This window comes from Megalopta genalis, chromosome 3 (genome assembly GCF_051020955.1).
Source record: "Megalopta genalis isolate 19385.01 chromosome 3, iyMegGena1_principal, whole genome shotgun sequence".
Taxonomy (NCBI): domain Eukaryota; kingdom Metazoa; phylum Arthropoda; class Insecta; order Hymenoptera; family Halictidae; genus Megalopta; species Megalopta genalis.
Window position 1 is genome coordinate 33,953,418 of NC_135015.1, and position 25,561 is coordinate 33,978,978.

Consider the following 25,561-nt stretch of genomic DNA (forward strand, 5'->3'; position numbering starts at 1 on the left):
AAGTGTATTTTAGTCTAAATGTTGCCGAGACTGGAGACCGGTATTCCAGAAGAATTTCCGGGATAGTCTGATATTTTTAAAGGTCGCCCGACCAAACAGCTGACCGTTAAACCTTTAGAGAACCGTGCCGGGTAAATCATTAACATTCAGTAGTATAATATTGGAAACCTGGTTCAAGGTAGACCCGGGCACCGTGGTCCAGGGGCTGTATCCTGTCCGTCCTTTGTGTCAATTAAATGATATTTGTGTGTGTCTACAATGTTGCAGCGATGATTCTGTCCAGACGAAGGACGGGCGAAGGTTTGCTCATGTAAATTGCTGATTCTTCCGTGAAACTGTCGTTGTTTTTTTCCGTGTCATCTACCTTGTTCCTTTTTTCTCTGTTCCGCAGCGATGATTCAGTGTCTTTGTAGCGACGAAACGGTTTGTTTCCCTTGTGCCGAGGCGCTTTGGGAATGGTAAATGTCAAGGACTTGTCTTCTTCTTTAAGGAACCTCGATCATTATAACGATGTCTCCTACAATAATAATATATTCGATCCTTTAGAATGAACTAATAGCGTTTCTTCAATCAATCGGAAGAACTGTTTTCTATGAATATCAAATTTATTTGACTCGATTTAGGTTGTTTACTCAACGAGGGTGGTAGTTGCATACCTATTTCCGGTTCACGGATGTCGAAGGAACGGGAAGGAAGGGCCATGAAATGGTCGTGCGAACTGAAATAAAATCAAATTTAAGTGTCGCGATATTTTGAGATTGAGTTAACATGTTCAGTTTAACTGCTCAATTAATATTTACGGTCTGCTGAAAATTAAATAAAGATTGATGGACAGCGGGTGATAATTAAACGTGGTCCCGGAGGACTTTACGTTCGCAAACACGAGGACAGCTATTTGTACAGTTAAAACAATATGAAATGTGAATGTCGTGACGCTTGAAAATTCAATTAGCGTATAAAACCTTCGATGAAATCGATTCTTACCGATTTAAAAAATTAATTGGAGCCTCCTGTATCGCGGATGATAACCGATTATTACGCGGAGAAGCTTGGGCCGTGTTCAGAAGATGTCGCCTTCGTACAACAACAGATGTTCAGGTGCAGTTGGGTCGAACAACCCAGCTTCGCCTCAGGTAACGTTATGTGACACGTAAACAACAGGTAGAAAGCGAAGCTATAACTCCTAACAAGTGTTTTGGCTTTAAATAATAATAATTATGGTAATTATGCAGCGCTTACTTAAACACTAATTGTTGGACTATGATCTCTAGGCATTTTCAAGGAACTATTCAACATGGTTTTTTTGTATACACTAATTAAGATCATTGTTTTAGGCTCGTTACTTCCGCGAAGAAGACATAGATGGTACGTACACTCTCCAATAACTAAGTATGTAACTAAGTAAGTACTAAAACTATGTATAAAAATTCCATGAATCTTTTTATTATTAAAATTACTCCTTTCCGCAGAATTCAGGGAGTGTTTTTATTTATTTGCAAGAAACGGCCACATAAGAACTCTGGACGAACTCACGATCATCATGAGATCCCTGGGACTAAGTCCCACTATAGCAGAGTTGAATAAATATTTAAAGGAGAAAGGTATACAACAATGTAAATTAATTAAAAGAACTTACAATGAAGGGAGACAACTAAAACAAGATTTCCAGGTGGGAAGATGTCGTTTGCTGACTTTTTGGAGGTGATGCATCTACAGACTAGGGCGGAGGATCTTCCGAAGGAGGTGATACAGGCCTTTCAGGCTGCAGACAAGTCTAGGAATGGTACCATACCTGCCCGCCAACTGGCTCACATGCTGCTTCACTGGGGTGAACAACTAAGTAACAAAGAAGGTTGCACATAATATAGAGAAACGATCAAATCATCGAAGAAATTCAACTTAATAACTAATACGACTATTTCACAGTGGAGCAAATCTTCCGCGAGGCTAATGTGTCCCTGAATGGACACGTGAAATACGAGGACTTTGTGAAGATAGCTTGTGCGCCTGTACCTGACTACTACTAAAGTACTTTTCTACACCAATAAGATTTTTATAATATACCCAGACATATATTTATAACAAATATTTATAGTAAAGGTACATTATCCTTAAGATTAACACAGAGAAAAGAGTTTATTATTAAACCATACATCTTACCCCTAGAACACTTATACCCAACGGACTTAAAAGTATGCCAAGAGCTCTCCTCGATGCGCGCGTTATTTACAGAATGTACCTCGACTTCGTCTTTTATCATATAAAAAAGGAAGAGAGAGACATAATTCTCCGTTTCTAAAAGCGAACCGAAATTGACTCGTGTCAAAAAATCACACCGACCTCAACACCTTATCAACGGAGAACTCGATAAGTCATCTGTTACGGATGACGCAGAAGTGCGTCAGCTTAATCTGTCGTACGGAGAGCAAACTTTGCGTTGTCAATTCAAATTCCTTAGAGCGAATGTAGATTGCAAATTGAAATAGCATAATAGGTACCTATATCTGCGTTACAAGTTCTGAAAGTTTCATAAATTCTTGGATGGAGATTTTCCCTTGTTAGATGCAAGCGATCGGCGCTCCGGTGCTCCGTCGATAAGGCGTCGACGTTATCCTTAATTAGTCATGGTTTCCGGTCAGCGGCCATTGTCTCCGCTCTCTTTGGCAATGTTCGTGGTCGGCGGAGAGCCGCACAGGATGACAGTGGTGCTGACAATGGTCGTCAGGAAAAAAACACAGAGCAAAGCGCGGTCGCTGACTAAAGCGACCTGTTTCCAATCCAGCTCGGTTCTCTCTCTTCGATCCTGCTCGGTCAGTCGTCTCTCGTTTCTCTCTATGGTCGCGTGCACTCTTCCCAGCACCCGGGACCATTGCGCCTCAAGGCCACCCTCTTTCCCGAGATCTGCAGGTTTTTTGTTTCCCTCTAATTTATTGCGAATCAGACGTTGGGAGCGTGTTCTTGCCAAGCTCATTGGTAGCTGGGGGACTCACCCAAACTGGGACTGCTGCTATTGCTGTCCTCTCGTTTGCTCATGAATTTGGGCGACGACTGGGACTGCGACACTTCCGGTTTGCAGTGCAGTGGACAGTTGTTCCTTCTTCGAGGAGGCTCCATCTGCTCCTGAAAGGGGAATGTTTCGTTACAGATAATGCAGCATTTTTATTGAAAGTACTTCAGAGTTTATTCGACTATACTTTTCTGATGGACCTTGGCTACTCTAGGTGATCTAGCAGGATTTTGGGTGGAACTGGGCAAAACCATCGAAGGAAAAGCAGTCTACCTTGAAGCGGAATATACGTTACCGATCTCTTCTCCTCTTGGAAGTTCAGGAAAACCACTCTGGCCAGCTTGTCCAGCACCAAAGACCTGACAATGGTGGGCACCCTGGTGCCCCGCACCCCTCTATGGTGAACGTTCAGCGTGACCACGGCCAGTCCGGAAGCGAACGACACCAGGCATATGCTGACACCGTAGTAGAGACCTGGTGACGACACACAGGCGACGATTAAAGTCTGGATTAACCGTCGCTAATTCGGAGCCCCGTGGAATCGCGCCTTTTGCATAAATTAATTCGTCGCTGCAATTACAAAGTTTCCGGGCCGGGTGTAGGCCACACGGGATACTTCTTGAAACCGGGGGCGATCCCGTGTCGGATGGCTCTCAAACGGGACACCTGGGAATTTTCAATCAACGCGGTTACGTCAACGGCCCGCGGAAACGCTGTATCGGTTCGTTTCTCGTTATATCTGGACCCGAGCTGCTGATTATTTCGCCGGCAGCCTTTTTCCAACGGGGCCGATGCAAATGAAAATATCCGGAGGTGCTTCACGTTCCAATGGATCGAAATAATGGCCGCACAGTCTATGGAATTATTCCTTTCGCAGGCCGCGCCGGGGACGATTGTGCGAGCAGGCGAAAAAATGTATATTTCACGTGTCCGATTTATTTCAATTCTTTCCGATCTACACCGAATCGAGAACTGTTAATTCTACCCTTCGTTCCAATCATCCCCTCGGTAACTTTGCGAACAAAATGATCGCACGACGACGCGATTTAGCCGATCTTAAACGGCGAAACCTCTGCTTTCAACCCCGTCGAGGTCTTTGTCGGACATAAATCGTTCCATAGAAAAAGGGCGCGGAAATACGTACAATCCCTTGCGGCTTTCGTGTAAATGAGAGGATAACAGCGATTCCAAGGGGTTCTGCGCGCAGCGTCTGTACTCACTGATAAGCGGCGTCTTCTCGGTGGGCGGCAGGGTCTCGCGAATGGTCATCAGGAAGACGGTCATCGACAGCAACGCCGAAATCCCAAGGGTGACTTTCTCGCCGGATTCGGACGGCACGTAGAATACCAACAGCGCTGAATAAACCGTCACATAGAACAGATCGGCTGAGAAAGTTTTCCTTTCTCGACCGGTGCCACCCTCACCCACCCCCCGTTCTCGCCGCGGAATATCGAACAGAAGGCATTCTCCGAAAAGTTCGTCCTCCCGCGACGAACGGAGAAATAAAAAGGGGGAAAAACCGTGGGGACCACGGCGAAGAAAGTTCCGCATAAATTTCCCTACCGCGAAAGGACATTCCTACCGTCTTTCGTTAAACGAGTTTAATCATGGAGGTTTATGCGCTCGTTCCTACAGAAATTATCTTTAAAATATGCCACCAGAAGGGGGAGGGGGATGAACGTTGAAACCGAAAGATAATCGAATCTGATAGCCGAAGGGGTTGCAATGTTCGACCCTTCGAGCATAGGGTAGCCGGACGCTTGACCTTCTGCAATAAAATTTCCATGTATCCGGGGTCCCAGAATTTTTATACAATTTATAGGTACACACGAGAACATGCGAAACACTCGTGCCCGGGCGTTCTCGCGATTAAAATATACAGGGTGTCCTAAAATTATTGTACAAGCGAGAGATGAGGGAGTCTTGAGATCATTTCAAGTAATTGTTTCCTTCGCGAAAATGCAATCCGCGGCATTTTTTACGAGTTATTAAGAATAAATAGTGACCAACGAGAGACGAGATCAGCTGGCACGAAGCGGCCTCTCATTGGCTCGGCCGTCGTCTCGCGCCAGCAAATCTCAAATGACCCCAGCGATCCCTCATTTCTCGCTTATAAAATAATTTCGGGACACCCTGTGGAACGAGTCGAACGTTAAATATCGAAATCACCGTGCAACGAGCGCGAGAGCATCTCCGACTGGGCGAAATCGTTCTTAATCCCAAGGGCCGTCCATCGGCGAAGTAGCTATTTAGCTAAAAAAAAAGATTCCATGAGGCAGGTATTTCCTTCTTCCTACCCCCGCGTGCATCGCGATTCGAGAGTTTTTAATGAAATTTCCATCAGGTACACGATAAGGGCACTTGACCCTCTTGCAAAGAAGATTGCATCTTTCGCGGATGTCGCGCGGGGAGGAGTAAGCCCGAGTTTCATAAGAAGAACGACGGAGGTAGGGGGATGCTCTGCTCGTGATTGTATTATACTTATCGGGCTAACTTCCCGGACTCACCGACACCGTTGATGAGTATGCAGGGGAGGATCAAGTTAAACACGTAGAACATCGGACGTCGTCGCAGTCGGATCTCGTAAGTGATGTCGGGGTACGGTTCCGGGCAGCACGAATAGTACTCGACGTTCCTTCGCGCCGAGAAGTCGAGCAGATCGAACTCGCCGTTCGCCTGATAGTTGCTGATATCGCCTTGCTCGCTTTGTCTCTCCAGCTCGAGCTGAAACATGGCAAAGAACTCGGCTGGTCGCGTTCGTCGACGATAGCAAGTCTCGCGGGACGAATCGCTTTGGAACGACGTCGGTTCGAAGACCCGATCCGCCAAGAATAATTTCTCTCGCACAGCGGATACAAGAATGTTCAACTTGGGTCACGGAAGAGCGCAGAATTCGTAATTTTCTTAAATAAATTCGTGAAACGGCAGCGTTAAATCGGCCAGCCGATTCGTCGAGAATAATCTCTGTTGAACGGTGGATACGAAAGCGGTTCCTCTCGAGCCGAAAAAAAGACCTAGAAATTCGGCCGATCGCGTCAATAAAAAATTCCCCCGGAATCTGACCGGCCCGATCGCGAAACGTTCCCGTGGACACGGTCAATTACCGGACACCGCGCGCGCGCGTTGGTGCAGGATTAAAAGTGTTAAACCGTCTCCTCGAGTTAGTGCCGGCGGGTGCGAGAACCGATTACGTGTCAGCGTTTCGAGCACTATCGCCGCGAGACAAGCCGGTGGATAGGTGTCGGACAGGAAAAACGCAGCGGCCGGGAAACCGTGTTTGACGCGACGGGACAGCGGAAATGGGATACTTCTATCCGCCGGACGGATTACCAGCGACGGAAGGATGCTGCGTTTTACGTGCACGCCCGATGTGTTAACGTGTATAGTTTTCGAGAGACCGGACTGAGCAGTTTCGAACGTGAAATAAATTGGCAGATGCCTCGTGGCACAACGCTGAAAAATATCTGCGGGACTTTACGGTCCTGTGCGTGCAAATCTAGCACAATTTTTTTACCTATCGAAGAATTTTACGTGGTGGTGTCCCAACGTTTGCGTTATTATTTACAAGTAGAACTTCGATTATCCAAATGCGTCTTATCAGTTAACCCTTTGCACTCGGAACAGATTTTGCAAACATTCAGATTTCGTTATATAAATTCCAATTGACAGAAAAATCATGATGCTGCTCAGAAATTTTATAGGAACTGATAAATAACAAATTTTGTGTTTTTAATTATGCATTTTACGCGACGACGGTTTTATAGTGTGAAGGAAGATAATAATTACGCTTTAATAATAGAGATAAGATAATAAGATAAATAATAATAAAAAAAATAAGATAATAATAACCCTTTGCACTCGGAACAGATTTTGCAAACATTCAGATTTCGTTACATAAATTCGAATTGAAAGAAAAATCATGATGCTGCTCAAAAATTTTATAGGAACTGATAAATAACAAATTTTGTGTTTTTAATTATGCATTTTACGCAACGAAGGTTTCATAGTACGAAGGAAAATAATAATTAAATAAAGATGTCACTTTGACATCCGAGTGCAAAGGGTTAATAGCTCGGCGTAACATAGTCCATATACAACACAATTTGTTGCAAAAATCATTAGGAATCTAATCTAGCACTGTATTCAACCAACTACTCTATTATTCGCACGTTCGCGTTCTTCAGACTAGCTCGGATAATCGCTGCTCTACTGTGCATTTAATAATCGCATAGAAAGTGTGATAATAAGAAGCGTTAATCTCCATTTGACATCTCGCCGTGTCTGATTCCTGCATCGAGATACATACTTCTATGAACGATAAATCGTCACGCACAGTTCCAAAATAATGGTAAGACAAACGATAGCACGATCTTGTATAAAGTATGGAACGGGATCGTCGCCGAGGAGATATTTCGCGGTGGTAAATAATAAAGAATAGGCGCCGGAAAGATTTCGCAGATGGATATTTCGGTGGCGCCTAATCCCGGAATCGTATTCCCATCGTTTTAGACGACAAAAACGCAAAATGTATTCAACGTCGGAATAGGAAATGGGAAAACTCGGTGAAAGGGTGGGCTCGCGGGCCTCGCATTCAACTCTTCTCGCATGCGGGATTAAGCTGTTCGATTTGCCCGGGCCATTTTCGCGACTTGCCGAGCCGGTATTTTCGATTTGCGCCTGTTAAGCGTCTCTGGACTCGCGAAAGCTCGGCCTCTCTCTCTCTCTCTCTCTCTCTCTCTCTCTCTCTCTCTCCGTGAAATCTGGCTATCCTGCCCACGGCCAGCGTATGGCAGCTTGTACACGTTCCACGATTGTAAAATGCTTCCGACGCTCTCACCATATTGAATTCCACCGACACAATTTTGCACGGAGATCCAGAATAGGAGCCCTGCAAAGGGCTCTACCGGAGCTGGATCTAAATGGAAACGTGTGCTGTTGTTTGGCAAAAAGATTGCTTCGAAGAACACCAATGCAAAATATTTCCGTAACCGTATTATTCGTTGTTGGATTATAAATGTACGAGCACGACGAAGGGCTCTAATGATCGAGGATCCGAAACGTAACGGCATAATGTTCTCTCTAACGAGGAGAATTCCAGCAATTTTCCGGTGACTATATTAATTTCGGAGTCGCGGTATTTTATGTCTGAAGTTTCACCGGCTGCAGTCTGGAGCCCTCGAGTTTGTAGTCGCGCGAGCAGACCGCATTGACTGTGAGCCTTTTTAATTCCGTGGATCCGCAGGAAGCCAGAGAACGCCGAGATTTTTAAGAGGAGGCGAGCACAATAACGAAGAACCAGGCCTCGATCTAATCCGAGAGCTCGTTCCTCGAGAAATGGAGAGGCAGTCGTCCGATCGCAGGATTTCCCGAGACGGGAAAACGGGAGAAAAAAGTTGGTCACCGCGTCGAGCGTTCAAGGTTCCCCCGGCATATATATACATACACACACATGCATATATATATATATATATATATATATATATATATATATATTGTATATGTATTGTTTATTGTCCGCCGACGTCGGGAACCGACCCTATATATCGCCTCGCGATTTGCATGCCGTCCCAAGGGAGGAAACTGTTCGGAATCGAGGGCAACAGAGACGCGGATGCAGGTCGCACAAGCTGTCCGATTAAATCGCCTAACCGCCGATCAAGAACTTCTGGCCCCGGTGAATTTGCATGGTGCATCGCGTTGCAAGAACCGGCGAGAACTTGCCCGAGTTCCCGCGCCGGCTAACGAATTCACGAGCGTGACCGGGAAGAAGTCTTGGTCGCGCGGCGAAGAATCGTCTCTTAAACGGTGTCGGAAGCGGCGAAAAAATTGGTAGAAAGCGTGGAAGAAAGAAAATTTCCCGCTGGCTCCCCGCGGCTTACAGAAAATGAAAATAAAATTTCAAGTAGATCGCGCATGAATTTTAAGTGATTCGACGTGGCTGATATCACGTCTCGCCCGCTGCTACTCGCGCTGACAAGTATCACAGAAATTGTCCGACCGATTCCGAACACTTCTACTCGCTTGCAGCAGAGCATCCGATCGATTCTGGCCGCTTCTAACTTGTTGGAAAGGTACGTCCGATCAATTACGACCAGTTCTATTTCTCGAAACAGAGCGTTAATCGATTCTGGCAATTTTTACTTTATGCAAAAGTTCGTGTCTGCTCGGATTTGAGAATGAGACGTGTCTGCTCTCTGACAATGAGAGAAGTAATAGAAATTGTCTAATCAATTCTGAACGCTTCTCTACTTGACAGAAACGATCGATAAACCTCTAAGACTAATTCCATAAAGAGCAAGCGAGTGGAACATTTGCTTCTACGCTTTCTACCGTTCGTGCGCTACGCTTTGACGGAGCTAATTCGATGGGAAACGCCGGTAAGCCAGTTCCTAGAGTCTGTCGAATGTTTTCTGTTCTAGGATCGTGTTCTTGGATGGTTCTTGGCCTCGGCTAAAAATTGTAGCGAGGAATGTGGTGGACTGAGACGTTGGACGCTACGTGCAGATGTCTTACTTGGTAGCCATCGTAGGTCCACGATGCCCACTTCAAGACGCATCGTTGCTCATCGAACGGGAAGAACTCGACGTCGATGTCGCAGCTGCTGCGAAAGATGCCGTGACTGAGCCACACAACTTCCCCCGTGTGGCTGACGATCACGTTCGTATTGATGACCGCCGAGCTGTATTGCGGATCTGCGCTGTAAACAAAGCGGAGCATATTGGGTAATATCGGGGAGAAGAAATCGCGACGAGTCTCTCCTCTCGGGCAATCGATAGCTGCTACTACTTTTCGAATCGATTCTATGGTGCTTTCGCGACCATCTTGTTCGGTAGATTTTCACAATTGCTTCGACAATTCTACGATGCTCGTGGCATCAAATTCTCCCTAATTGACGCTCAGATTGTACGAAAAAGAGAAAGAATTAACGATTGGACAACTGGGAAATGGACAATTGCGACTCGTTTTTACAGTTGTTAACGATCGGTAACTATAAAAACGAGCCGCGAGGCTCGAATAATCGTCTCTCTTTTTCCCAAATTGTCCATTTTCGCGTACGGTCTGAGGCGTCGATTAGGGAGAATTTCCCTAGGGAGAATTATTATTAAATTATTATTTAAATTATTATTTAAATTATTATTAAATTAGGGAGAATTTCCCACGTTTCCTTCGAGGAATTTTCTAGAGAAGCGCGAAGATCCCCACGACACGGATTTAATTGTCGCCGGTTCGATCGCCGAGTAGAATCGCTCCAGTGTCTTACTTGTTGTAAAGAATGGTGTCGGGCCTCCAGACGCGGTTGTACGGAACGCGGATCACCTGGATCCCAGCGAACTCCGAGGCGTTCCATTTCAGATGATGGTCCGTCCAGACCTGCGTGACCCAACAGTTCGTCGTCAGTATCTGGTTCTTCTCGTCCTGCGATGAGACAAATCAAACAACTGAGAGACCGGTCTTATATACGCATCCGCGCCAGAAACGATCCACACCACTGTCGGAAGAAATGTACTTTTCCGGGCGCAATTAAAGGGGTCCGCGAAACCGATACGATGCTTTTCAACCTCCTGAACACGATATATTTCCTTTGTAACAACACCGGGAGTCCCGCGAGCGCTCTCAACGTCCATCCAGTTACTTCTTTGGTAAGGAGAAACAGTTGGCGATGAACAGACCCGCGTCGGCCTTTTATAAACTTTTCTAAAAGCATACTCTCGAGCTCCAACAATTTCGATATGTTAGAAATATTATCATTTTATTGTTACATTGTACCATATAATATAATATAATATAACATAATATAATATAATGTAATATTATATGATATGATATAATATTATATAATATTATATGATATGATATAATATAATATATAATTCATAATATAATATTATGAATTAATATATAATATAATATATAATATAATATATAATTCATAATATAATATTATATTATATGATATGATGCAATATAATATAAAATATTATACTATATTATATTATTTTATACAGAATATTTCAAGCACGTCGTAGGATTAACTGACAGAAAGATGAAAGGTGACTCGCGGACTGCCTGCAAGGGTGTCTCGGCTATTTTATCGCAGGATACTTTAAGCATCTCGTAGGATTAGAAGAGTGAAACGTGTCGCAGCATCTCGCACGATATTTATGTATCCGCTTCTTATTAGCGGATCATTGAATATGAGAAATCAGTGCGACTAGTCGACTAGTCCCTCGGGTGGAGAGGAGAATTCCTGTGGTTGACAAATCGCCGGTTTAAATCGCGGCAACCGAAGCTCGAGGATTCGCCGTGGCGCATCACCGCGGCCGGGAAAGAATAAGTGTCTTTAGGCGAGTCGCGATGAAAATATGTAGGGTGAAAGATGATTCTCGTTAGGTACACACGAGAGATAAATCTTTCGAAGTTTCCATCGGGCTTACGTGTTCCGACGGCAATTTGTCTTGGGCATTTCCGGTTACCCGACGCTTCACAGTCCCACGAGAAAGGATCATATATACATACATACACACACATATACAATATATATACGCACTCTCTCTCTCTCTCTCTCTCTCTCTCTCTCTCTCTCCCTCTCTCTCTCTCTGTTCTTTTCCTGTCACCAGGCCGGTGTCCGCGACAGCAAAAAGAAATATATATCTATATCGTAATGAATATAAATCGATATTTAGCCGTGCTGAAACGCGGCAGTATCGCAGACTGCCGATACTTCCGGCGAAGTGGATGTTAATGCTGGTCCGAGTAGGCTTGACCCGGATACACGAAAAGTCCCCGTTTTGTTCGGGAAACGGGCCGCGCGGAAATTCTTCCGCCGTACCTTGTCCGGGGATAGCCCCTTTCGATTTCGATATTATTTCACCTCGCCACGATCCGCGGAACACTTTTCCACCTTCAAAGAGAGACACCGTTCCCCACCGTAACGGGGTTCAAAGGCTCTCGAGTTCCTTTTGCTCGAGCCACTTCGATTCACCGCGAGCGGGAAGCTCATTATTCAAATCGCTCCGGTACAAACGAATTTTTCATGCCGCGAATTCGGATGTTTTTGACGGAACACGCCGCCGACTACTAGGGATCTCCTATTGACGCGGAATCGAACGAGTCCAACCTGACCTAACCAATTTCCAGCAATTTGCCAAATTTCCATAAAGCCACCGCCGCCGCGGCCTCCCCGCGTTCGTCAGGAATCGTCGCGGAAAGAGTTTAAGCTAATACCGATTCACGCTCCGGTTCAGATAATCGCGTTCCCCGTTCGCGGTCTTTTGTTTTCGAGAAATCTATTTTGCAGTAAATTCTCCCTTATAATTACAAATTGTAGATCTCCCTTATTCGAGCCTCGCGGCGCGTTTTTATAGTTACCGATTATCGACAAATCTAAAAATTGTCCATCGTCCATTTTTGTTTACAAGCTGGAGGAAAATCAGGAAGGAGATTTCACTGTACTTTGCAATATATATATTTAATGAAATAAGAATTGAAAAGTTAAAGCGTGCGCCGCGGCGGACGAGAATCAACAAGGAACTATGAAAGGGAAGCGTACCTTCATTGTTCGAACCTGATTTTGTTTGCACTGCTTCATCAAAGAATACGATTTTACAGTTTACCCAATATTCCCATCGAATTAAGCACAATTCTCTGTTCCAATTATATATTGATCTGCCAGAAAATCGGGTCATATTGGATCAAAGGAAAGCAACGATCTTACATAAAGTTCCCAGAAGACGTAAAATGCTTCACCGCGTGTATAAATAGAAAAAATACTACAGAAGACCAGAGCCTGAGGAATATTTCGAATAGAAGAGACCCAGCTGTGAATGCTTGCACTCTGGTATGTACCTTTGATCCCTCGAAATGTAAAGAGATGGGAGCAGCAATGGCAATCGTGAGTCTGGATTTTGTTTAAACTTCCTCGCACAAAGGGGACAGTACTAACGTTATTCCGTTCTTTTAAGTCGGAATCAAATTCATCCAAGAAATAGATTAGGGTCGAGACAATTACGATCGTTTGCGACTGTGATGAAAATGGCACGGCAAGCGTTCGAAAAGTCGACGTTAACACTAAACCTGCCAAGCAGTAATACTAACTGGCGTGTACTGCTTCACGAAAGTGAGAAGACCGAATTTATTTAGAATTCGTAAAGTTTTCATTATAAAACTTGCTCCAATAATATTAAGTCTACCGGAAAGTTCTGTCCGATAGTGTCGCTTCAAGTTTCAATCCATATGCACACGTTGATTTGAGACATATATGACTATCTCTCTTTATCATTGCATTTACACACATGTACTCTCCTAAATAAACTGAAACAAAGATGTCTCGTGTCATTATTAAGTGAGACGCGATCGTGAAAACATGGCTACCGATGGTAATGCCAGACCACATGCTGCTTTGGCGACTCGTCAGAAAATCGCAGAGCTAGGCTGGGAAATTCTGTCGCATCCACCATACTCCCCAGACCTAGCACCCTCCGATTATCACTTGTTTCTCTCTTTGCAAAACTTTTTACAGGAACAAAAATTCAAAACTGAAGCTGATGTCAACCAAGCACTAGTTGAGTTCTTCGCCTCTAAAAATAAATCATTTTTTAAAAATGGCATTTACAAGTTGCCATCACGCTGGCAAGAAGTCATCAGTAACGATGGAAAGTATATTCTACAATAAATATTATTAAACGTATGAAAATTGTGTTATATTTCAATTCAAAAACGGATAGAACTTTCCGGTAGATCTAATATAACTTATTCAAGCATTTTCCACGAAAGAGTCTCGAAACTTTGCAGAATTGCAAAATAAGAAAGCGGTCACTTTGACCGCGGTAGGTTTAATATTAAATAATCCTCGGTGATCTTACAGTAAAAAGACACGATATACATGCGATCGGGAAGCTTGCGAGATGTCGGGACAACAGTATATACTCACGACATCGATTATGTGATGAAGGGAGAGGCCGAAGACCACGGCGAGCGGCTGAGAAGAGTTCTTGGCGGGTCGTACACCGGCGTCGTATCCATCGAGGAGATGCTTCGTCAGTCTGTACTCGTGTTCATCGCCGAGCCCTGGAACGCAAAAGCCGAGCTAGAGTCCTCCGATCGCATCGACAAACCCGTTCGCGGTGTTTACAAGTGCGTTACACCGTCCGCAGCATAATTCGTCGCATCCCTCCGCGGAGCCAGGAAGCTCATTGCGGATAATCGAATCGAACGCGGGCTCAAACACGTCGCCAAATCGGATTACGCGCGGTACAATGGTCCCTCCGCCGAAATCACGGATCTGATTCCGTTCGGTTACATCAAGGCTATCTATTACAGCGTTCGGGATCCGCACGCCGAAGCGTCTGCGGCCGTTCGAGTGGCCATTGTGCCGCGAAACGCGGCCGAAGCCATCCCGCGGACCAGCTAATCTTCCCCTTTCGGGTTCCCCGTCTTTTCACAAGGCGGACACGGGCGTCGCGTCGCCTTCAAATCGCTATTAGATAAAGGGATCTCTCTTCCGGAAGACAATGGCAAGAATGGTCCCGATGCTCCTCGTGTTCTCCGCTAATGAAACGAGGGGGGGGGGGCGGTTGCGGACGGGACCTTTGATCTTCGCGATCGATCGCAACCCTCAAAATTACCTCGTGAAACTATCGCGCGATCTCGATGGACTGTTTCCGGATAGGAGGAGATCTTTGTCCCTGATATCTGGGCCACTTTACTACACATTTTTATGGATAGCTACTTCCGCGGCAGAATTGATAAGCATCGATCTTCGCGGAGAGACTCGGAGACTTTTCCGGTCCTCGAGGAAAGCGAAAACGGTAAAACCGCGTTCATATATCACTTGATATGCTTGGAGAGCTTCTTTCGATCACCCGGCCGATCTCCGAGACAATTCTGAATTCTTACGGGTTACAAATATCTTTCGGGACGAGTTCAGAGGAGTTTCGACGGCTCCGTGATCAGACTAGACTGTGGATTTGATGCATTTCTGGATGAAACGAGAAGATGCGATACAAGAATTGCGAACCGTCGGAAGAACTAGAAACATCGACGTATTATTTTCGAGTTGCTAAAATTATTACGAAACAAATTTTTTACTTGATCCCTGTTTCTTAGAATCGTTGCTTTTGATTTTGCATGAGGATCCACGGTCTAGTCCTCGCAGTCTAGTTGATCGCTTTGACAAAAGTTTGCGATCAAAATGTCTCGTAGTTTCAAGGGGCTGATTTAACATTGTTCCGTTGGACGCAGCATCGACGAATGCCTCGGATTCTACTTTTCATCTGAAAGTTATAAACCGTCCAGATAAGAGTTAGTGGCAATCCTCTGTTCAGAACGCTGTTTTAAGAAAACAGAGCGATACAACTTATCTAAGACGACTGTCTGCGGCTGGCAACCGTAATTCCCTCGATAATAGGACGATCTAACGCGCGGTACGTCTTCTAAATAGCCATCCATTGAACTTTTCAAGGGATCCTGGCCCGAAAGGTGGGTGGTCACGCGATAGGTCCAGGGAGATCTCTCCCCAAACCCGGTTAATTCCGATCGTTAAATCTACGTCAGCGTCGCGGTATAGCGGGCTCGTGTCCGTGTGCGGAGGCGTTTCGATGTACTGGTCAGGCTTACAGCGTTTTTCCGATATCCTAAAAAGCGAGAAATAGTTGGAATTGAAAAGTATCGAGAACAAACGAGTGTCGGCCGGCCCGGGAAACGGTTCTAATGCATTTTTCAGCCGGCTGGAAGGATGCGGACGGCGCAAGAAAATCGCTTCTCGCGTGTACTACACCGTGGAAATCCGCTTTCCGCCGGACGGTTCGCGGGAATCGTTCATTGCGAGATCGTCTCGAGCGAAAATGGGCACTTTTATCGCTCGAGAACACTCGATCGATGGCCGGAATCGAGCAGCCCGAAGAACGGCCGGGAAAAGAGCGCGAAAAACCGGAAATCCCATTCGGTGTTACGGCGTTTTCCAGTGGCCAGTTTCGCATTCGGCGGAATCGGAGCGCGAGGAGGTTCCGCCGCCGTCGAAAATTCCGCGATTCTCTACGCTTTACGCGCCGCGTTCCTAACGCGTCCGATTTCACTCTAGAAAACCGTGACAATCCGCCGACGAGAATAAAATGCCAAATCTGCTGCGCGCTCCTTTAATCGGCGAACACCGTCCCGGACAAGGTCTCCCCCGAATTCAACCGTTTCAATGCAGCCTACGTTTTGCAATTTCGCAGAAAAGTTCCCGGCAAAATTCTCCCAGAAGCTGGAAATCCAGTTAGCTACTTCGTCGGCATACCGTCGCGAACGATTGTTACAAGCGACCCTTATTGTTGAAAACTTCAGCATCCGCCGCCGCTGTAACAAGGCTATGCTAATTAACGCCGTCGATAAACCTCGTCGAAGTTAGGTCGCCGAGTTCCCGTGGAATTTTGATTTCATAACGAATCGCTACGGGAAAGAATAGCCCGCGGTCTGGACACGGACGTGCAAATAAAATGTTTAAAGAACGGCTTGTACGCGGGGCCATTTTGCTTTGCAAATAACGAATGGAATAAACGAAACTTCAGCGGAGCCCTACGGCTGTTGATACGTTTTTCGTGCCTCCAGGCTTTTGTTTCCCGGTATCGGAATTCCATCAGGAGTTCTCGTTTGAGTTTAAATCGACTCGACTAAATAAAAATCGAGAGGTATGTATATCGCAGACCCGCGTTAACGAGCAGCATTATTAAAAAAAGCTAACAAGGGGAATAAAAGCGCTAAAGGAAGATCGCCCGATAGAGTCGGGGCCACTCGAGCTTCGAGTTTGACAACAGCCGGGGCTGGAGTGTCCCTGAACCCCGGTTGCATTCGGAATGCAACGCCGGGGAACTCCTGAATCGGTCATCGATGCGATCGATGGAACGATACGCGGCCGAAATGCACAACGCTCTTCATTCTTGCGGGCACACGAGCTGTCGCATAAACGCCCGATCAGGCTCTCTTTCATCCGCGAAAGCTCTTCGGGATGCTATCCCGACCGCCGGAATAGAGCCCCGTGCCACCCACCGCGTCAGATCGAGATATCTGTCGGATTTTCCCGGAAAATCCCGCGGATCCTAATGGCGTTTCGTGTTCCGCTGATATTTCTTCCCGTTGCTTTCAGCGCGTTTAAGTTCCCCGGGTGCCTAGTTTCATCCGCGAACGGAAGCGTTTTTCTCTGGCGGCTTTATCGCGGCTTGTTTCTTCTACGTTTTGGACCGTCGCGGTTCGTCGATGCTGCAGGAAATGCGTTTTAGATGAGAGGTTGATGAGGCAAATTGGAAGACAGAGAGAAAGACTGCGGGCCGACTGAGTCCTTGTCATGCGTGAACGCCGCCCACGAGGACAAAGGGAAAGGGCTGAAAAATGGTAACAAGATGAAAATATCGTCGAATAAAGAGAAGGATTTATGGGATTTATAGGCGCCTGGTACCTTTATCCCTGCTAATGTTCTTCCACAGATCCTATAATTTCTCAGCAAAGCCTGCAATCTTCGTACACAATTTTTACGTGCCTAGCAACTTCTCCGTAAATCCTCTGCGGAACCTATAATTTCCTCTCTACGATATTTATAAATCCTGTAACATATTTTTAGCGTCGCCATATAATTTTTCCGAATCCTTACAGCGTCTTCCAAAATACCTACAATTTTTCTGCGAGCTCCGCAACCCTCATAGGTCCTGCGATATTTTTTAACAAGCCCCGGTAATTTTTCTTAAGCCTGTGCCTTTCGAAAGTCCTACAATTTTTTCCTGTACACGTCCTACTACATATTTTAAAACAAGCTCCTATAATTTTTCTTCGATCCTGCTCCTTCGTACTTTCAAGTATACAAAATTTTGTCCTGCAACAGTTGTAGGTCCTGTATATGACTGCAGCGCAGATTCCCGCAGTTATCAGAGGTCTCGAAACTTTTTCGCAGCCGCCTAAAATTCCAGGAAGCCCTCGGAGACAGCTTAATCCGGCTAATGGAGAAGACGAGCTAAGGGTGTTTAACTTTCGCCGAAGTTCCCTTCGCCAGCCCGAGGATCTTCCGGCGATCGGTAATTCCACCGTTTAACCGATAATTTCGACGTAGCGGCGTAAACAAACAGATCGATCTGCGGGCTCGACGCACTCCGACGGACTTCGGGAATTTCTGGGGGCGAGTATGCAAATCCCGACGATGTACCTGTCGCGAATTAGGGGTTGAGACGGCTCCCGCCCTCGCCGCGACGTCTGCAAACGTTTACACCGCAGGACCAAGGTAAACGTTCGATAACAAACTTCTGTGACCCTTATCGAATACCCAGAAACCGTCCGCACCGGTCTACCGTTACTTTACTATTTTTCTTTGCTATCTGCAATTCTACGAAAATGATTTTCAGACGATTTTTCCAGAATGATTCTCCTGCAAGACTTACCAGAGACAAAATCGCCAAAACTAGGCGGTTTATCTTACAAGAGTTTCACTACAGAGCACCGAATTACGATCTCTAAATTAAAAACCTAGCGGTCTCTAAATTAATTTAAGTAAAGCAGAAAGCTTGAGGAATTCTTTTTTTGCGAAATAACGTCTCCTGCGAGGGAACGAGATACAGGCCCAATAAAGTTACTACATTAATCTTACAAAAATTGCGACACGGAGGCACGCGAAGAATTTAATAGCGTCTAAATTAATCCGCCAGTTGAAAGCGGGAAAAGCAACGCGAGTCCCCAGGATTGATGGTCCCGGATGTATTACGGTGCTACATCATTATGCGAGCATACGAGCCGATATTTGCATTCTACAGGCTTTTACCCCGTGCCCACGGTACATCCGAATTAGCGTGGAGGAATTATGTTTCATCCGAGGACAGATTAAACGTCGCCCGCGGAAAATATTCATGAGGCGATACCGATCGGTGTCGTTGAGGATTTAAGGATCGCTGGATCGAACCTCGGTATCCGAGTAGTAGACCGGTGTCCGCTCGCAGGCGGGAAAATTTTTCGAAGAAACTCAATCGACCACGAAGCCACCGCCGCGGAAATCCTGCTGCGGGTAAATCCAATTACCGAATGGACAGAAGAAATTGGCCTTAATCGTCGCGAGGCCGGCGTCCTTAATCGACGTTTTACCTCGACGATCGGCGACTCGATCTCTCGGCTACGCATCGCGATCGAATCTCGTAACCGATCGCAGATTAAAACGGCACCGCCCTGCCTCCCTCGCTAATGTCTCTTATCTCGTTTCAGCGAACTTAATGGTGCTGGTCGGCGTATCTAACGATTCAAGTTTACGGACGATTGATCGGAGACGGAACGGCACGACTACCAGCGACCGATCGATTTAATTGAGAAATAAACGTGTTTCGTGCGAACGTAAACATGGGTACAGCGGTGAAAAGAATGGATACACGCATGCGACAACGTAAATCTCGAGTCACCGTGCGATCGGACAGCTTCGCGAAATTCGCTCGAACTCGTAACACACTTGTGAACAGGCGCAATTATCAATCGCGTTGGTTGTAATATCTAGTAATTGGCTGAACTACTCTTTCTCCGTTATCAGTTGCACGGGGGATCAAATTATTTTGTAAATTACCACCGTCTATTTTAATCGCTGACAATAATGTTATAACACTGTTTATTACTTCGTTAGAATCAAGCGAATCGGCGAGGTAAAGAGATGCAAATAAACAACGTAAACGTTTTTACCTTGATCTTCTGGAAAGAAAATTTGTAACTTCCGAAGCTTTTTCGCAAAAAATTCTCCCGGGCGTTGAAAATTAATAATAAGACCGTGCGCCAGTTGATGAGATCAGTCAATTTATAAAACGAACGCTCGAAATAAAAGTAACGCGAACGTGTGTGGTTACGGTCGGACGAAAACACGGAGTAAAAAGGGTGGAAACGTTGAGGGATGAAGACTCACCGCAACCGAAAGTGATGGCCAAAACTCCGTAATGAAAGAACAGGGCCAAAGGCGACATGGAATTGATGGACCACTTAAACGCGAGACCGCCTGTCCTCGACTGGTGTCCAATGCTTTTCAACCACCGTGCAATTTCGACCCTGAATCCCGCGCTACCCCTACCACAACGCGTCCAATCCCAAGGAAATTCGCGCAGGCGTTTCAAACAATACAGACACGAATGTTAAACAAACTAACCGGTTCCGTCCCTCGTCTGTCTAGTCCTGTTCGTTCGATACTACTACCGATCGACACTCGATTAACCGCAACAATGATAATTAACGAGGCTGCGGTCTGCCGTGAAATATTTGCCTCTCCGGACGGACGAAAACCTCGAGCAATCCTCGGATCCTTCTTCCGTATTTATACTTCAACAAAAACCCGATGCACGTTTCCCTGTTAGCATTATTCTCGGGTGACAACTAAAAAATAAAATAAAAATTCGCGGTTAAAATGTGACGAGGTCCGCGACGAGAAATTGTGTTTTAATAAATAGATGTATGTTTTCTCTGATTATCTTGAATTTTATACAATTTCTCACGGATTTCGATTGCTGTTCTCTCGGAGAAATACCGAATTGTATAAACCTCGAAGAAATCGGAGAAAGTATACAAGCTCTTAATGATACGGTTTCATAGAATTAAAAATTCATTTCATGGAACAGTACCTAATAGCTTGAACCTTTCTAGCGTTCTACTGTTTCGACAGTCTCCTGTCACTATGCAACATCCAAATTGACAAGTAAACCCCCGTTCATCTTCCGAAATCTGCCACCTCGTAAAATTCTCAGAAACGGTCGCAGCATCTGGTCTCAAGGCCAGGATCTACACCGAATCCTCTTCGCGATTCTTGATGACTCCGGTGCGATGACATCGCTCGTCTCCGGCTCTGTAAAATGGACAAAAAGGGTAGTCAATGCATAAAGTGCGAAGGGGACGTGGTTCTGGACACTGGTCACTGCCCAAAATGCTCGACCTCGCTCAGGTTCTTGAAGAAATCTGGCCCGGCGTCGGTGAACCCGCGACCCGAGCCCGTAAAAGTGCCTGTGAAGCCACCGGAAACAGGATACGCCATGCAGATGGTCTCCATAGGAATTAGGCCCGACAATGTGTACGAGGTCAGTCATCGGATCGCGAAATTAATGTTCGAACGGCTGGCTAACAAGAGTTGTACGATTATAAAATGTATTTTCCCTCAGGCGAGGATGATGCTGGCGCCGGATGTGGACATGTCAACCATCAAAATCACCGTAAAGGGCAACAACCTTCGCGTGAATGCGTGCAAACCGCTGAACAACCAGCTGGCCAGCCAACTGCCCGAGATCAGCGAGAAGTCGGTACTCGGTGATCTGGTCAAACGGACCATGAAGCACTGCGAGAACCTGCTGATCCCGGACAACATAGACGGCGAGAAGGTTCGCGCTGTCGTGGACAACAAGCAGAGAATGCTGGTTCTCACGGCGCCCTGGTTAAAGCCTAGCAGAGCTAGGAAAATGATAATTTCGAAAAGCTGAAGACTCGCAACAATTACACGTGAAGCTGTCGGCAATCGAGACACGACGAAGAGACAAATGAACGCTCGCTGTCACGATTCAAAGCCCCGACATTCGGCACGGTTTTCTTTTAACACTTTTCCCTCGATCGTAAATTCAACTCAGTTGTCATGGACAATTTGCCTCCGCATTGCCTCCAGAACGCGACTACCTTGATGCAGAACGATTACATAAACTTCGACATGGCATCGAACGGAGTTAAGACGAGCCTAAAGTTTCACAAAGCTCCGAATTTTTACATCATTGACAATAAAGAGTGCTACGCTGTACGTTCGTCTAACAAATTCTTTTCTTTTTTCACCGTCGCATTACAATATCATCCTAATTATAGGCAGAGATGAAGATGGAGGGTTTGAAGGTGGGAGCGGCTGCCCTGGCTACCGAGAACACGTTGAACATAAAGTTGCACAGTTCGCAGGACTGGTCGCGTGTCAGAAACCTGAATTTTCAGATGCCGCCGGAGGCGAACACGAGAAAAGTGTCGGTGGAAGTGCTCAACGGCAAAATCATCGTGCGCGCCCCGCTTAAGAAAAAATAGTCGACGGTGATGGCGTGCATGTATTTCCGATTACATTGTATCCTCGTCGCAGGTGATGGAGATCAATTACAAGGCCGTCATCCTACAGTTGTCTTCCCATCTTTTATTCAAAACAAATATAGCTAGTGGGTCAACAACGCATCGTCGACAAAAATTCATTTCTTGGGCTCCTCTGCGGGCTTTGTATCCTTCGGAGTTTCCGCCGCCTTAGTCTTCGGGGTTTCCGCCGCCTTAGTCTTCGGAGCTTTCGCCGCCTTAGTCTTCGGAGCTTTCGCCGCTTTAGTCTTCGGGACTTTCGTTGGCTTAGCCGCGGTTGTTGCCGCCTTCTTTGCGGTCTCTGGCTTCTTCGGTTTGGCTAACTTGGCAGCCAACATCTGTTTCCTGCGTCTTTCTTGCAGCAACTTCGATTTGACGCAGGGAGCGTTCTTTGGAAGCTTGATCTGTGCATAAGAAACGTTTATATTAACGAGACTCTAGCGTTCAAATCAGGCAGTAGAAGATAATACTTACGCCACGCTTCTCGGCCAGGATAAGGTCTCTCTCCTGTTGACGTCTCTGCGCTGTCAAAATTGCAGCGCGTTTCAGTACAGCGGCGTATGGGTTCAGACGCAACATTGCACGGGTGTTGGACAATGGGTTCAGTTTCTTCACGCTGCGCACCACCCTCTTCCTGTAAATGGAAATTATGTATCGTTATTTGTTTCCTTTATCAATGTTTTATTTATTTTTATCGTTATTTATTTCCTCAGTATTTGAAATAAAATTATCACTGTCAGTCAGTAACACGGACCAAATATTCTCATCATTTAAGAGTTCTAAATAAAAAATGCAAATTATTAAAAGGGTGAAGCACATGCCTTGGCGCTCTCAGGACTTTGCGAATTTCCTCGGATTTCAGAAGCCTCGACAAGTCTGTGTTTGCCATCTTAGGGAACGGCAAGTTGTAGTTAGCTTTCAGTTGCGATTCCTTGCGCCAAGTTCCGTAAAGAGCATCCAGTTTGTCGAAAGCGGACTTCGTCCAGATTACAAAGCGTCCAACGTGACCACCGGGTGCCAATTTCAGAAGGTTCACTTTATTGATGTTCATGAGGTCGATGCCAGGAATGTTGCGGAACGCCTTACGAATACCCTAATGGCGAACAAATTATTAGTTAATTGAACTATAGAATGAAGTGTTTGTTTCTACATTTGATTAATACCTTGTCTTCACCGTACACGATCAAAGGTCCACGACGCTGGATGCGTCTGCGGTTACGCATCTTACCCTTACCGGCACGGAAACGTTGAGATTTGTATACCTATAAGTAAAAGGAAAGTTATTTTCTTGCACATCGATACAGAGTATTCATTGTGCTTTTGTTTGGTCATCTATACCCCATTCTAGTGAGTAAACTAACTAGTCAAGAACGCCTGACAACCATATTTCTCTAGCACCTGATGGAGCATCCGAGTTAAACGTTTCTTAACAAGGCTGCGGACATTCTACAGTGCGCATGCAACGAGCTTATGCGGAAATACACTCACCTTCTGGATATCGTTCCATGCCTTCATACGTCTCAAGAAAATAACAGCATGCTTTGTTTTGTTATATTCTTGAATTTTGTCAGAAACTACTAGGGGAAATTCTGGAACTTCTTGGATCATGTGACCTGCAAATAAATGCTAATATAAAACTGTTCTAGATCGAGAGAACATAATTCAACATTTTGTAAAACCGTTCGGTAAAATGCTATAAATATAATCAGTGAACAATCAGCAACACGGACCAAGCGATTCATCATGACAATAAAGTTATATGAGAGAAGTAATTGACGTTGTGACTTGATGCTTACCCTTGGATTGTACCAGAGCTGGAACACCAGACGCAGCAATGGCAGAAACCAGTGCGTATCTCTTCTGGTTTACGTTGATCTTTCGGTGCCAACGTCTCCAGGGTTTTGTAGGGGCAAACATGCGGCCACCTCTACACATGTTGCCAAAGGCACCCTGACCAGAACGGTGGGTACCCCCACCACGAACACGGGGGATACGTGCTACAGCACGTCCGGTACCCCATGATTCGGCAGAGGTTTGGTGACCTATTAAAAGAAACCTATATTTAATAATTCTGTAATTAGTTCTTTAAAAAGAACTTAACATTATAGCATAGTAGAATCACATTTAATACAATCAACAAATTTCTTACGAGAAAAGAATTTACAGGGCAAAGTTGAAATTAATTTTTCATTATTTGTTAGGAATTTTTTGATTGCGTTGTACGAAGTTCAATCTATATTGTCCCGATTTGTTAATAGACCACTCACCAGCTTCCTTAGATACACAATATGGCTGTCTGCTGTTCTTTGAGACTTGCTGATGAACGAAATTCACAATATCTGGTCGAATTGGGGCTTTGAAAACGGCCGGCAGAGAGATCGTATCTCCCGAGGCCTCATTTTTGTCGGTCCAGACCGTAACAAGCGGTCGCGCCGTTGATAACGACTGTAAAATTACAACGAAAGATAATTAAATTATAAATTACATTCGTTAATCACAATGGTAAACTAAATAGTAAACTAAAAATAGAATATTGTTGTAATCGGAATTGAATGGAGTCGGTGACACGGCACATGGCGGATGGAAAAATCGAAACCGTCGAATGGAATATCAACAAATCTTAGAAACGAATTTCGAACAATGCAGTTTCAATGAATAGTAAGGAGAAAAAAACACGAAGATTTAAACAACAATAGAATATGCATTAGTGTCGAGCTAGAACAGTTTATACACTACGAAATTATCTATCACACGTGGTCAACAATGCGGCGCATGATACGATTTCAAGATTGCAGAAAAATTCCGAGGAAACGTAAATGTTCCTCGTTAGAAAATTATATAAATCGATGAAACAAGGTGAAAATTAAATGTTTATGAAGTTTCTTACCATCTCACTTTCTTTTTAACACTGATCAGTCATGAGACGTATCCGTAGCCATGTAGCTCTCACGCCTTGCCTCGACTCAAACGAAGATGGACGCGAACGGAAACGACACGCAAGACTCGCGCATGCTCAGAACGGATAATGTCTGGGAAGTACCGTTCACAAGCATGCCTCAAGCTTGACCGTCATTTTCATGAAAGAAGATAAGTCATGCCTCACCACAGTAAGTAATTTTGCTTCACCATAGTAAGCATTTTTATCGACACTATTTTAATGCGCATCCAGACCCACGCAGTTGCATCAGAAGGAAAACGGGAGAAGATTGAGAAATAAAGAACGAAACTAGCGGGCTCTATGCGTGTGTCCACACGGACGAGAAATCTAGACAGCCTGCTTTACCGTACTTGCGGGTTCACCCATTTCGCGCATCGGTACGCATGGCGCTCCGTTTGAAATCCGTGGCGCTATATTCGAATTGTACTTTTCGCCTAGTAGGATCCTCGACCACACAGTCCAGTATACATATCTGCAAACGTGTTGAAACGCCGGTCATTTCTACAATTATTAAAATTTTCAACAACCCCGGTAAGCTACATTTAAGATAATACTTTCTG

The 25,561-nt window shown here is 45.3% G+C and overlaps 4 protein-coding genes and 1 long non-coding RNA gene across 6 annotated transcripts; 2 read left to right on the forward strand and 3 right to left on the reverse strand.

The window, feature by feature from the left end:
- Positions 1-222: 222 nt before the first annotated feature.
- On the reverse strand, positions 223-1,738 carry LOC117223027 (uncharacterized). The gene is made up of 3 exons (XR_004490819.2): positions 1,637-1,738; positions 657-718; positions 223-517 (listed from the first exon to the last, which is right to left on the reverse strand). It is a non-coding gene; the product is annotated as an uncharacterized LOC117223027 (long non-coding RNA).
- On the forward strand, positions 1,076-2,121 carry LOC117223026 (calmodulin-like protein 4). Its single transcript, XM_033475130.2, has 5 exons — positions 1,076-1,220; positions 1,335-1,365; positions 1,470-1,601; positions 1,670-1,852; positions 1,927-2,121. The coding sequence occupies exons 1-5, from the start codon at positions 1,218-1,220 to the stop codon at positions 2,025-2,027; spliced, it is 450 nt and encodes a 149-aa protein (XP_033331021.1). The 5' UTR covers positions 1,076-1,217; the 3' UTR covers positions 2,028-2,121.
- LOC117223022 (neuronal acetylcholine receptor subunit alpha-10) lies at positions 2,112-20,747 on the reverse strand. The gene is made up of 10 exons (XM_033475125.2): positions 20,605-20,747; positions 19,899-20,359; positions 13,938-14,074; positions 10,269-10,423; positions 9,521-9,704; positions 5,515-5,731; positions 4,228-4,362; positions 3,303-3,481; positions 2,991-3,120; positions 2,112-2,901 (listed from the first exon to the last, which is right to left on the reverse strand). Exons 2-10 carry the CDS (start codon positions 19,954-19,956, stop codon positions 2,636-2,638), a joined length of 1,461 nt encoding a protein of 486 aa, XP_033331016.1. The 5' UTR covers positions 19,957-20,359; positions 20,605-20,747; the 3' UTR covers positions 2,112-2,635.
- A 73-nt stretch (positions 20,748-20,820) lies between these two features.
- On the forward strand, positions 20,821-21,758 carry LOC117223025 (uncharacterized). The gene is made up of 2 exons (XM_033475128.2): positions 20,821-21,054; positions 21,136-21,758. Exons 1-2 carry the CDS (start codon positions 20,833-20,835, stop codon positions 21,448-21,450), a joined length of 537 nt encoding a protein of 178 aa, XP_033331019.1. The 5' UTR covers positions 20,821-20,832; the 3' UTR covers positions 21,451-21,758.
- Positions 21,759-22,110: 352 nt separating this feature from the next.
- RpL4 (ribosomal protein L4) lies at positions 22,111-25,109 on the reverse strand. 2 transcript variants are annotated; one of them, XM_076520689.1, is made up of 8 exons: positions 24,951-25,109; positions 24,331-24,508; positions 23,860-24,105; positions 23,552-23,676; positions 23,227-23,325; positions 22,885-23,156; positions 22,538-22,697; positions 22,111-22,467 (listed from the first exon to the last, which is right to left on the reverse strand). In XM_076520689.1, the coding sequence occupies exons 1-8, from the start codon at positions 24,951-24,953 to the stop codon at positions 22,183-22,185; spliced, it is 1,368 nt and encodes a 455-aa protein (XP_076376804.1). In that variant the 5' UTR covers positions 24,954-25,109; the 3' UTR covers positions 22,111-22,182. The 2 variants fall into 2 exon arrangements, with proteins under 2 accessions (XP_076376804.1, XP_076376805.1); XM_076520690.1 differs by having other exon boundaries at positions 22,538-22,693; positions 22,881-23,156.
- Positions 25,110-25,561: the final 452 nt, after the last annotated feature.

Bases quoted from the DNA above. Each gene is read 5' to 3' on its own strand.
- LOC117223026 (XM_033475130.2), top strand. The intron at 1,366-1,469 runs GTACGTACACTC...TCCTTTCCGCAG, and splicing joins CCGCGAAGAAGACATAGATG to AATTCAGGGAGTGTTTTTAT. The intron at 1,602-1,669 runs GTATACAACAAT...CAAGATTTCCAG, and splicing joins TAAATATTTAAAGGAGAAAG to GTGGGAAGATGTCGTTTGCT.
- RpL4 (XM_076520689.1), bottom strand. The intron at 24,106-24,330 runs GTGAGTGGTCTA...TTCTTTTAATAG, and splicing joins TTGTGTATCTAAGGAAGCTG to GTCACCAAACCTCTGCCGAA. The intron at 22,468-22,537 runs GTAAGTATTATC...TCTTATGCACAG, and splicing joins TCCTGGCCGAGAAGCGTGGC to ATCAAGCTTCCAAAGAACGC.
- LOC117223022 (XM_033475125.2), bottom strand. From the start codon at position 19,956: ATGTCGCCTTTGGCCCTGTTCTTTCATTACGGAGTTTTGGCCATCACT. The intron at 14,075-19,898 runs GTGAGTCTTCAT...TTTGCGTTCCAG, and splicing joins GGCCATCACTTTCGGTTGCG to GGCTCGGCGATGAACACGAG. The intron at 3,482-4,227 runs GTGAGTACAGAC...TGTCGTCACCAG, and splicing joins CGAGAAGACGCCGCTTATCA to GTCTCTACTACGGTGTCAGC.
- LOC117223025 (XM_033475128.2), top strand. From the start codon at position 20,833: ATGGACAAAAAGGGTAGTCAATGCATAAAGTGCGAAGGGGACGTGGTT. The intron at 21,055-21,135 runs GTCAGTCATCGG...ATTTTCCCTCAG, and splicing joins GGCCCGACAATGTGTACGAG to GCGAGGATGATGCTGGCGCC.